At 40.9% G+C, this 13,361-nt stretch overlaps 1 protein-coding gene across 1 annotated transcript in view; it reads right to left on the bottom strand.

Moving 5' to 3' along the window:
• The window catches only part of CNTNAP2 (contactin associated protein 2), a gene marked incomplete at its 5' end in the record, with an annotated part of 206,777 nt that overhangs the window by 16,921 nt on the left and 176,495 nt on the right, over positions 1 to 13,361 (bottom strand). The window contains one exon of the mRNA XM_009643874.1: positions 227 to 457. Within this exon, the coding sequence (XP_009642169.1) occupies positions 227 to 457 (231 nt within the window). The remainder of the gene's footprint in view (positions 1 to 226; positions 458 to 13,361) is intronic.

Raw genomic sequence — 13,361 nt, 5'->3', positions numbered from 1 at the left:
ATAAAGTGGAATATTAAAAAAAAAGGATAAGAAATATCCTATAACTGCATTTAGAAGAGATGGCAAATGTCTGTCATTCCAGCTTTACATTTCCTACCATGATTATAGTCCTACAGTTGTCTATCAATCAGAACCACTCAGTTTTGTTTTTTATTACAGAGGAAGGTGGATGTATTTCTTCTCTGAACTACTCCACTGAGCTAATGTGGCAAGAACTCCAGCTTACCTGAGTCTAAGTGCCATGGGTCAGTAGCGGCCGACATTGGTGGGATGGTGAGTGGAGATGCTCCGCAGTTGGATTCCACCAGTTCTCCTTGGATGTGGACGTGAGAGGAGGCGTTGGTAGGTCTCAGAGCTGCTTTGAGTGGAGCAATCTGGTTGAACTGTACTCTTGATAGGCAGCCAGTGAATCCTGGGGTGTTGTATTTATATATATCTTGGTCAATCTTCCCAATTTCTAAGGGAAATGAAGGAGGAAAAAAAAGATAAAACAATTAATTGCTTTGGAAAGCACGGTTGATTCCCAGAGCTCAGTTCCCATGTCACTCTCTCAGGAGACTGAGAATGCATCAGACTCTGCCAGGTTTCTTTAAATTTCATTACAGGTTAAAGCTGGAAACCTTCAGGCCCTGATGTGACTTGGTCTCACAGCTATGCTATCATTAAAAGGAAAGGCCAGTGTGAAGGAGTCATCAGAGAACAAAAGGCCAGGAAAAAAACCCTTTTCCCCAAGAAGAGGTGGCAAAAGAGAAGGTAGAAGGATGGTCATTGCCAGGGTCTCTCCTCCTAGCTGAAGCTGCTGCTGCAAGAGATGCCCCTTCCTTCACCCTGACCCATCGCCCTCTAGCTCCTCTGGATGGGCCGGGACCACTCCTGTTCACTCCTTTCCCCCTCCCGTCTCCTCACCATGAGACCAAGTCCCCAGGGGACCAAGTGTTCCTTCACCAGGGCACCACACATCCCTTCAGCCTGAGGTGGAAAACCACCCCTCTCGGGCCTCCTTCCTTCCCCCGCAACGGTGAGAGGTGGCAGGAGCCTGTCCACCCCTGCTGCAGGCTGAGGAGCAGTGTGCGTGGGTGTGTGCTCCTGTGCCTCCACAGCTTGGCCTACGTCGGCCGAGAGCCTGCTGCAAGTCAGCCATTTTGCACCTCGCCGCTGTGGGCTGATAGGCAAGCTGGCATCTGTGAGCGGAGCACGGGGCTCCGCTGCTGCTTTCTACAACAGCTGCTGTCCCTCAAAGTCAGCCCCCAAGTAGCTTTCTCCCTTCCAAAACACCAATCAAAATGATCCCAAAATGGCAGCCGTAAAACACAGAGCATGCCCTTACTACCCAGGAACCTGCAAGCTGCTCACAGCTGTTTTAGTTCTGCCAGGACCTGTTGCGACAGCCTGAGTCACAACCAAAACAAAACCCTCACTCTCTGTCATCTGGCTGCATTAGAGGGGGTATTAACATTTCAAAGCCTCACTGCAGTGTCTAATATAATATTTGCATGGCAGTGAGGAATCTGGCTTCCTTTCTCCTGTGGTAGCATGGAGTGAGTGAAAAGGACACACAGCAGAATCGCGTTCGTGCTGTACCGGGGAGTATTGCTCCGGAGGCACTGAGGCTCCCTGGGTCAGCAGCGACAGGAGTTAACGTCTGGCCCTTGAAGTCAGTGGAAAAAAGTCATACTGAGCTGAGCAATGCAAGATGGTATCCCAGGGACAGGGAACAGGGAGCAGCCCCGGGTTGTTCAAAGGCAACCTTTTCAGATAGGAATAATGATAAGGGATTGAAAAATGGTGTTTCTGGGAAAAAAAAGACGCCTGTAAATCACAAGATTGCATCATAAAAAAGAAAGAAAGGAAAACAGGTGGGACAGAGGGTTCTCCTGAGAAGTGTGAGGGGAAAAAGTTCTATTGTAAGAGTCTGGGGAAGAGCTGGGAACCAAAGCACATCGGGTTTTAGTTTTGCTACCAAAAAAAAAAAATCGTAATTACTAGAAAACGTATTACTAAGTTTTTGGATGAGTCAGTGTTCAGTTCTAACCAAACCAGGATCAATTATATGAGATCTGAGCTGCTGACTGGGCTCCCTACAAACTACCATGATACATACATCAGTGCTATTCCCAAGAGTACTGAGGGGTTTGCATCAGGGATGCATACGAGGAGTTTCAAAGCTACAAACCAGGAGGGCATTTCAAGTACAGGTTTACCATGGGGTTTACACGTTAACCATGAAGTGGGAGAAAACTGGTGGGAACTGGACAAGTCTTGAGCACGATTAAAACAACTTCTTGGTTTTCACACAGAACTAAGCTGTATCTTTTCTGTCTTTGCAACAATATTAGAATGATAAACATGAAACATTTAAGCTCACCACCACCACCACCACCAGCAGCTAGCATAAGGACACAAAAGGAAGATGCATAATCTGAAAGTTACGTGCATTAGATCCTTATGTGATCCACTGTACAAGAACCAATTTGCTATTTCCCCCATTTTCCCTTTTCTTTCTCATTTGAGAACATCCTTTCTCTGCTAGTGCTTATCCAGCCTGCATCAATATAACAGCCACATTTCACAAGCTGGCAGTGAGCAGCAACTGTCACCTGTGACAAAGTGGAAACATGCTCAGGACTCAGCTAGAGACTGGCTTAAATGCATTAAAATGATGGCATCATTCGCATGGGTCTTTCATCCAGCTCTCCTTTAAAAATGTAGCTTGACAAAACAGTTAGCAGCATCTCCTTCAAAAATTTGATAGCAAGTAAAAAAAACTCACATGTGCATGCACAGTTTCCATAGTAGAAAAGCTGTACAAAAGCCAGACTTCATGCATCTGAATGCTACTTGTAGACCATATCACTCAGACAAGGTTCCTATCTGACCACAATATTCACTGTCTCTTACTTCAATAAAATATTCATGGTATATTCAGTGAATAGCTGCAATTTTGAGTAATCCTTGTAATCTAAGGAACAATTAGAAGAACGTATTTCTCTTTAAACACTGCATTCACTGTCAATAACAGTTTAGTGAGTACCTTTTATTCACATTTTTATATATTCTGTGGAACTTCATGCAGCAATGCTAACACCTTCCCACTCACAATGCTGACTATCAAGAACAAAAATCCATATGATCGTGCTGCTTTAGAAGCTTTGGCACCATTCTTCTCTAAGTCCATGAGTAGTATGTTATGGATACTAGACCCTGAAAGAATTAAAGAAAAAACCCAAAAAAACCTAACAAGGCACCTTGCTGAAGACCTGTGTTTTTGTTTAAAACATTCCACAAATGATGGTTCTGCAAGTCACCTCATGCAAATTTACCACCAGCTCGCATCACATCAGTGTTAAAACAAGATGGATTGACTTCTATGACTGTGAACATGTTCCTTCCCTTGCATGTCCCATGGGGCTCAGCACAATGATACTCTCTGATGTTAGGCCATTATACTTTGCCTCCCTGTGCATTTGAGCCTGCTGTAAACCCATCCCCAGAGAATGTAATGATTATATAATGAAATATGCCTTTGTTGTCATGACTAAAATTCAATTTTCTCCCTAAAACAAAGAGGGAAGAAAAAGAAAAGAAGATGAAAATCTCATTATTTAAAAAAGGGAAATGTACTACTTTGCATTGTTCTAATTTTCAGCATGTAAGCTAGTGCAAAGCCATATAAATATAGTATATAGTATTATCATTACTTAATAGCAACATTAGTATTATTGCTTTCGGCTCTGATGTGGCAATATTCTGCTGGCACCCTACTCACAAGCATTTCTGTAATGAAAGACTTCAAAAAATACCACTTTCAGGCCTTTTTTAATGTCAACTGGTTTTAACCATTTGCTCCCTTGACCACATAACCTGCTGACTTGAGATTAAGACCATGATTACAAGACAGAGACCATTCAGGCGAACCCATTTTAGCACAGATCCACTGCAGTATACAAATCCTTAACACTGAACATTCACACAATAACTATGCAACTGCATACCCAGATTACTTAAACATTTTAAAAATGTACGTAACTAGTACACAGTACACTAAGAACCTCACAGATGTTGCCCCATGTCTCGTGTGTTATCATTCACTGAAGATATACTTAACATCAATTATTTGTTATTTATGTCCTGTTATTTCTTTAAGAGTAAAAATATATAGGAATTTAATCCTCAGTTACTCATTTTGAATTCAGGGCTTATTTCCCATGGCTATGGCAGAAACATGCCACATAGTGATGAAAATAGCTATTTCTCTATTGAAAATTATGTGCTACTACCGAAGAAGACCTTTTCCACCTAGGTGCAAAGATACAAAGAACATCTATTTTCAAGCATGCTTATGACACAAGGCACCACTAATGAGTGCCCCAAAATTTGAAATTCATTATTCTATGAATCTAGGAGAAAACAAGCAAAAATAAATCATATAGAGGAAAAAATTGTGGCTGGACCTGTGCATAAGTAACAAATATTCAAAGCCCGCCTGGACGAAGTCCTGTGTAGCATGCTCTAGGTGAACCTGCTTTAGCAGGAGGGTTGGACTAGATGATCTCCTGAGGTCCCTTCCAACCCTTGCCATTCTGTGATTCTGTGAAATGTGGAAGTAGCACATAGTAAAAATATTCAAAGCCCGCCTGGACGAAGTCCTGTGTAGCATGCTCTAGGTGAACCTGCTTTAGCAGGAGGGTTGGACTAGATGATCTCCTGAGGTCCCTTCCAACCCTTGCCATTCTGTGATTCTGTGAAATGTGGAAGTAGCACATAGTAACACTAACCAGTATCTAATTAGGTTATTTGTTTTTCAAGCCTTTCTGCCCTTACTATGTTACCTGTAGATGCAGAATTGTGAGTCCTGCCTAGGCACTATTACAAGACAAAAAAATAAACAGTTTGGTTCAGATTATTACCAAAGTTGACCTAGTTAGCATGAATCTGATGAGCTACTTGTAAAAGCAGACACATTGCCAAATATAGTTTTTACCTACTCTTTCTCTCCCTTCTCTCTTTACATACCTACCAGTAAAAGATTTATAGAGTAGCTCAAAGGGCCATGGCACTTCTAATAACGCAAAAAGGTTATGGCACTGATGGAGATGTCCAGCTCTGCTTAATCCTACCGTTTATTTTTTATACATTCTTGCAGCATCACTTAGAAAGAGTAGAGAAAAGTGACAGCCTGATTTAGCAGAAGTAAAGAAGATGTGTTTGGTGCCAGAGCCCTGAGCAGGTTTTTGATGGATGAAACAGAAATGCTTTCTATTTATGTAAAGTTCCCCACGCGAAGATCCCACAGTGATTCGCACATACACAAGGCTCTGCACCACAGAGCTATACAATCCAGCACAGTACTGTGCCATACCAGTATAGCCATGCCCCATGCGGAAAGAACGGCCTTGGACTGCGTTACACACTGACGTCAGAAAGAGGGAGAGGAGAGAGAGTCAGCCATGAGGGAAGAGGGAAATGCTCTCACTGCAAATCTTTGTAAAACTAACCATCTATTAAAATACATGCTGAACAACTTTGCTAATAACTCTTCTATTCTAGCTGATCTGTACATTTTTTTTTTTTCCTGTTAGGACTCTGAGATGCAGATCAATACGGAAAGTTATAATAAATTCCGGACCTTGCACAGTGTTCAATACATACAGAGAGGATCAAGGCATCTATTTCTTGTGAATTATGTTCCATTAGGAAGGAAATGTAACAGAACTTGAAGTACAGTTTGTGGCTATGCACAACAGTGTATGTAATAAATATGCTGTTATGAATTCCCTTGGAGTTTTCCAGTTATGCCCTTCAGAGTAGAAATAAGGCATAGCTAAGGGTACTTCTAGCACAGCAAGGCTCTCAGTAAATGTTACAGCCATCTAACTCTTCTTTCTTCTCTGATAGTGGGAAAGCTCTGTCCGAAGTCGCACACAGTAGGGCAGGGAGAAGAAAAGCACTATATAATGGAGTGAGTTTGGTTGTGACAGAAGATGCCTTTTAAACAAAGGAAAGTCTCAGCAGCACAACCAAAGCCCTTTCAGTTCAATTTACTAAGGACTATTTATTACACAATTTACACAAGACATCACTTGAGTTTTGCTTTGAAAATGGTGAAATATCCAGCTGTTTGGCCTTAGGACAATAATGTATTTATATGTACCCATTTAGGGCCAGAAATACAACAACTTAATGATTCTGGAAAGAGAGCAGGCGTATCAGTAGTGGGAGAAGTCCAGCTTTGCCACAAGGCAGTCTTGCTGGCAGAACTACCATGATGCTCTGCTACTTCACTTAAGATTAAGTATTGGCTCAGTGGGTAGATAGAAGATAATCCGTTATAAATCTCTATAACCCTTCAGCTAGCTGTACTAAATTAAGCCTAAATTATCTCTACATAATATTTTAATAGACTGCACAGGTGAATTCACCGATTCAATTAAATGAACCACTAATTGCTTTTGGGTCAACCTTAGCAATAGATTTTCTCTTTGAAATAAAGCACCATGTGCTCTCTTGTCCCCTGTACTCAGAAAGAGATCTTGTTACATTATCCTCTGCTCAAAAATCAGCCCAATTGGCATCTTAAGCATCTCTCTGTTACTGCATCAGGCTCCACATAATAGAAAGCAGTTTAAACTCCACTGAAAGGAAGCTATTGATTTCAAGAAGTCACAGTCCACCGAGATTACTAAAGCACTTTCTCTTATTTGCAGTATTTGATGCCTAGATGAGCAGTTCAATGCAACATCGAACCCTGGCACATGCCAATACTTGAGGACTGGTGTGGCGTAAAAAAAACAAGAGAATAAATAAATTACCTTGCATCACATACAGTACAGAGTCATAAGGAGAACCTATCTGGGGTGGCATATACCTGCTAGACCAAAGCCACAGGGCTAAAAAGTCCATGTCAGGAGCAACTACTATACACCCAAAAGGGGGATAACACCAGACAAAGGGAAAATTATGTTCTGACATATTGCCTGGGTCTTCTGATGAACATCCTCCAGTATGAAGATCAAGCACCTGTTTGCTTACTGGCTGTTTATATCTTCTCTGTGCTAAGATCAGCAATTTCTATAAAAAAGCATACTAATACCACTTAACTGTGTAGACACCACGTGCGATATCAGAGATGCTAAACACCTGCAGTATGAAGCAAAGCAGCTAAGCTCCCAGAACAACATTTCATGAGCTGTAGTTAGTGCAAAATCAAAAGGTGTGTATGGGTGCTGAATTAAGCTGCTGTACAGACTTTTCACAGCCCTCAAACTTCCCTGGCTTTTAACTTCAGCATCTGAATATAAATTCAGTAAGTAGTACAAATTGAGTATAAAACAACAGAAACTTTATTTTGTTCATTACTTAAAACTGAGATAGTGCATACTGCTCTCTGGACACTTGTACCAGTGGAATAAGATGCTCATTTATGGGCAACTTCTTACAGGGGTGCTGGGGGCAGCGAAGGGGCGAGTGGCCCCTGAGAACAGGGACCGGAGCTCCACAGGGCCCAAGTGCGAATGACCACCAACTGCTCTTTATGCAAAAATTCAAACCCCATGTAGCAGACATGATTTTTTCAGTCCACAGGTCTGCAAGGGCCAGGTGGTATCCAGATGCCTCCCCACATGTCCCTTTTCTATCACACTAATTCACCTGTGCTGCCCAGGGGCCTGCAGGGATGGTGTAAATGTGGTGAGAAACTGTGGGGTGGCCTCCAGCCCCCATGGGGCTGGGACAGCCACCCTGTCACCCCCTCTTCTGGCATGTTTTGCGAGAGACTTGCTGGCACCTTCGCCCTGGACCCCCAATCAGGTCCTGAAGTCAGATGCCTTCAGACATGCCTACACCTGATTGCTTTCCAGGGCCTTCAGGTACTGCCTGCAGTGTGGCCCTTTCGTGCAATGTGGTCCTTCCATGGCTGCTCTAACTTTTTCTTTGTAACTTTATGTTATTTGCTGCAACTTTTCCATTTTTCTTTTATAAGAGATAGATAATACCTTGTATGGAATAATTTTGTTTAGACAATTTATGTCTAGACTCACAAAGTCACTGACCACCCACTGAAAGATGGAGAAGATGCTATTTCTGGTATATGAAGCACTGTGCCAGAAACCAAAGGAAATAACATTAACCCAGCAGTGCCAACCGGTAGTGTTGCACAGCAAACACATGGTGCTTCATTTGCTGTCTGACACTTAAGAAATGGCCTTATCCATGGTGCAAGCAAGAGAAAAATTACTTATGAAGACTGTAACAGCTCAGCGCATGTTTCAGTTGCAGCAGCAGCTTTACCAGCATTGCTGAAACAAAGGCCATTTCTTTACAAAACGTTCCCGATACTTTCTGCACAAGCTGGAAATGATCGAACTAGGTGAAAAATATACAGGACTAGAGAACCTGAGCTAGCCCGCAAGCTGCACCGCGGCCCTGGAGCACTTCCAAAACCCAGTCCCTGGCGGAGGAGTTACGGCTTTCGGGTCACACTGTAATGGAGCCAGTAAATCACCGATGTGAAATGCACTCGCATCAGAGTCCCATTATTGCAGAAATAATAAAGACTAGTGCCAGACTACAGCTCCTCAGTCAAAAAAGGCACTGTGAAGAATGCTATGAAATGGAGATGTTATTTGACAGCAGCCCAGTTTCATGTTGCCACAAATGAAGAGGGTTTCAGAACAACAAGTTGGATTTTTTTTTCTGTTCTTCTGTACTGATGGTATAGTTATTGAATGTTTCAAGATTTCATACTGGATGTATGATTTCCCAGAATTTTCCGTTCTAAAATTTCATGTGTAGCCAACAACAGGAATTAACACTGCCTTTTAATGAAAAGGGAATTAACCGATGCTGCAAGGTTCTTAGTAATTGCATTGTAAAAACCACAAAACTAAGGCCAACAGTAAAACTGAACATCAGTCTTTCAAGGAAACAAGTATTTTCTTCACATTTTGCTACTGACTTGCTGTATAACCTTGAGTTAGTCACTTCAGATATTCATGTCAAACTCTCCCCCTCCCTCTTAATAGGACATAGAGAATTCCCCCTGCCCTCTAGTTGGGATCTGTCTCACTAGAGATGTTTTGAGATCTAAGTAAAAAAGACATGCGTATTACTTTTAAATATGAAAATAAAATGCAATAGTTTTTTTAAATACCCCACAAACTTCTCCTGACTTTGGAAAGGTCACTAATGGAGGCACAGATCATATGGTACATTTCCATTGATAAAAAAGAAAGCTCTCCCAAGGGTAATGCACAATCAGGGAAATGCACAATGCACAATCAGGGAAAAAGAAAAGAAATACCAAGTTTCTAGGGACCCTTTGTTGCCAAGGAACAATATAGAGCATGCAGACATCAACTGGGAGTCTTGATTTTGGCAGAAGTCTTCAAATGTTCCCACTCAAGGGTGGCCCTTGAGAAGTGGTCAGCTGGGGCCAAAACCTCAAGGGGAGTGAACAGTCTGCTCCGTGCCAAGAGGACCAAAACTCCCATGGGTTTTGGGGGATGAGACACGTCTCCGTGCATTACCCTTTATAACGAACTGTGAGTGGTAATACAGTAATTTCATAAATTTGTCTAGCATTTTTTTTTCTCCTCTAAGTAACTAATCATTCCCCCTGTGTACCAGAGGCAAAAAGCTCAGCCTGTTGTTTAAAAGCAGGGATTCCAAATGTAAGGGAGAGCTAAAAAGAAAGGCCATCCACCTAGACAATAGGCTGAGGTCACAGGACACTGATATTGTTCAATCAGGCTGTACCACTTACCTTGACTGCAAACCCTCCTCGGGGCTAACGGAAATCTTTTGATTGAGAAGTGCTCAGCACACGCTAATGTAACCCAAGCTGCAAAAATCAGCAGTTCTCAAGGCAAAACTGCATAAGAACTATCTGACAGCTAGCTTCAAAAACAATTTTGGGTTGTTCTACCCTATCTATCCTCTTCACATGATGCAAGAGCAATGGGATCATGGGTTGAGGGCAGCAGAAGGAGAGACACCACCAGGTGTTTCATCCACAACAAAGAATTTTATGTTTCATCTACTTTTTGTCTGCAGGCAGACTCTACACAGAGTGAGAGGAAGTGGATAATGGGGGAAAAGAAATTATATAGCTGAAATGTCTTAAAAAAGAAACAAAACCCACAAATCTAAATGACTGACAAAATAACTGAGTAAATTTATCATTATAGGTATCACTATGAAAAAATAAAAGTTGTTATCACAGACAAAACATCCTCAGAATTAGCTGGGACACTGTATTTCAGCAGGCTTTATAAGCCCATTCTAATTTATGCTCATGATAAATAACCTTCACAGCATCTTTCACAACCCTTAGAGAAGGATATAAAACACATACACAGAGGTTGCATTACTATGGAAAAGAAATATGCAGTTTCATTCATATGGTTTGCCTAAATGTGCTTTTATGTCTTATGGAAGCTGGCTGCAACATAACTCAGCAAATGCTTTTCAGGCCAGAAAATAAATAAATATACAATCAAATAAGACTCTTGCAGCCTATAGTCAAATGTATTGTGTCTTGGCCAAACTCCAACGCATTTAGTTGTATTGTGTTTTTGTTAAAACTGTATTAAAATAATATAACTTCAGTCTGATTATTACTTTGCAGTTTAACGGGCACTCTTCTATGACTATCTGCAAATGCCTTCATACTATGCTTTGCGTTCTATATCACCAGCCTTAAATATCTTAATAAAAGTGCAGTCTCATCAAAGAGTAGCTAGGCTGAAATTCCCTCTTCCTTGCTTATCTTACTGTCACACTTGGTGAAAAAGCCACAATAACCACTTGAAGAAGACTCATGGTATGCAACTAAAACTGGAAAATGATTTTTCAGTAAGATATTATTTTTATTCATGTACCGTGTATGCCTTGTATTAACCATTTACATTCTTAAAAGTTTTGTTTTGTTTTTAATTAAAAAGGTAAGTATCTGCAATCTGCTTGTTAAGAAATCACTTTTAGGGATGTTAGTATCACCAAGATGAAACTTCTTCATCAGTCTCACATAATTAAATAAATAAGAAAATTTGTTTAAAAACCCATGGCTATTCCACCCACAATATTGGATTTCAACGCAATGTAATATATAAATAAAAGTTTTTTGGGAACTGACATTTTTCAGAAGATATGCACACGGCCACATTATGAACAAGCAATGACCTTTATAAGTAGTGGCAATTTTAATTCAGTTATCAAAAGCCTGAAAACAGCAAGCAAATGAAAAGCACAATGCCAGCAAGGATGAGAATGCTCTAACTTAGTAGGTCATTTTTCTTCCAACATTTTCATTCTGTTTGCTTTACTTCTTCATTTGGCATTTATCTTTTCTCATATCAAAACATCCACTTTCTGTATAGAAAATACCAACCTAGCTGTAGTACTGAAAAACACCATTTATTTTAACAATTGGAAAAATACTGTAGGACAGTGCAGGGAAAAAGAATCAATTTCATTTCTTAGAAGCAATTTCTTTTATGCTTTTTTTCCCAGTATCGTATGCTTCACAATTTGAAGCCAAGCAATTTATATTTGAACAGTTTCTATTACGTCTCAAAGTCAATGATGGGGTTGATCCAAGAAATGCTAAAGGCTTTTGCTTCTTTTCTTTGTTACAAATATACGTATGTGAAATACTCTTTTGTATTTCCTCTGCTGGGACATGCTTATGTGCAATAAATTCGCTCCTGAAAAGTATTGCTATTCGATGCACAATGTCAAATTATCATAAAAATTTAACAGCCACACTAGGTAGATCAATGACTTATCGAGTTCATTGTTCTCTCTTCAGAAAAAAAGGTGACTGGTAGTAGATGATTCACAAGTAGTATAACAGCATGGAGCATGTAAAACCTCTCCCAGAATACCTTTTTAGCTTCCCATGAACATGGGCTTTAAACCTTTCTGAAATGAAGGCTGCATCTTGCATTTTATATTTAGCTACCGGCAGAACTGTCTCCCATGCATGTTTCCAATCTTTTCAGAAACATTAATGCTTCTGGCCGCCACAGCATCCCACACCAGTGAGTTCCAGTGCTGAGCTACTCACTCTGGGACAAATGACCTCCTCCACCTCATTTGAAGCCTGCAGCCCGGCAAGGTAATTGAGTGTCTCAACTCCTTGTGCTGTGGAAAGCATTGCACACCTCCACCATTATAGGACTGTACTGTATCAAAATTTGGGTAGACCAACTAAATCACCTAAAAAGAGAACTCTCAATCTTTGGTTTAAAAGAAGCCTCCATGCACTTTAGTTAGAGTGGCAAAGCCCTGCAGAAGACCCTCTCCATCTCTAGGCAGTAGAAGTCATAATTCCATCAAAGAATGAATTGTAAAAGCATTACACCATGATCTGGAAACCAAAACTGCTCCCTCATTCAATAAATACACTGGGGATGAAAGAAACAGGTGTGGTTTGATGCCAGCCAACATATTTCACTCCATGAGAAAGAGTAAGGAAGCACACTTTGTTTTCCAGTCCTGCCAATCTCACGTTTAATACCTATAGCTTGACCAGACCTTTATTGCTTTTAGACCAGACGCAGAATATTACATGCCAGGCATCCTCAGTGTGCATATTTTTGCAATTTCTATGATACGCTTATCCACAGTCTTATTCAGTGGGTAATGGTAATAGGCATTTTGATAGAAAGACACAGAGCTGGGTGTGTGGAGGGATGATGGAAGAACAGGACCAGACAACATGCAAGGACTAACTCAGTCACTACCTTTACATCTCATTAGATGGCGTAAATGGTACGCTTCCAGCTGGCCTCAATCAAACTGTGCACCACCAACATGCTTTACCATTATTATTATTACATCCAAGCATGGAACAATATTCCGGAGTAGCATCTGAGGGCACAATGCCATTTGCAGTATAATGGCTTTGTTAACAAGCTGTAGCAAGTGCTCCCACCCAAATACTGAAATGGAGCTTCAAGTGTTTCTAATCTCAAATATAAAGGATTTCTTGGGAGGGACAGGGAAACCCTTGATCAAACTGCAATAGAAACACATATTAAAAATATTAGAATTACAGCATCTCCTTATGCTTACTCTAGCACAGAAATACATTAAACCAGTACATTAAGTTAGTTCAAGATGGTATACTGACAAGAAATACTGTCATTTGCTTTCTTTCTTAAATCTTGTACTAAACACTCAGTGGCACATCAGCTGGATGAGGAAGCAGACATGTCTAACAGGACAGGAGTGCTTATTAACTTGCTTCTTTTACAATCAGCTCGTATAAAAATAAACAAAAACTTACAGGTGGGTCGCAGCATCAGCGTCAGAAGACGATCTAAATCAGATTGCCCTTCTTCGTCCCTTTGAGCTGCCCC

This window comes from Egretta garzetta, unplaced genomic scaffold (genome assembly GCF_000687185.1).
Source record: "Egretta garzetta isolate BGI_Z169 unplaced genomic scaffold, ASM68718v1 scaffold610, whole genome shotgun sequence".
In the NCBI taxonomy this organism is placed as follows: domain Eukaryota; kingdom Metazoa; phylum Chordata; class Aves; order Pelecaniformes; family Ardeidae; genus Egretta; species Egretta garzetta.
This window is presented reverse-complemented; position numbering and strand designations above follow the sequence as displayed.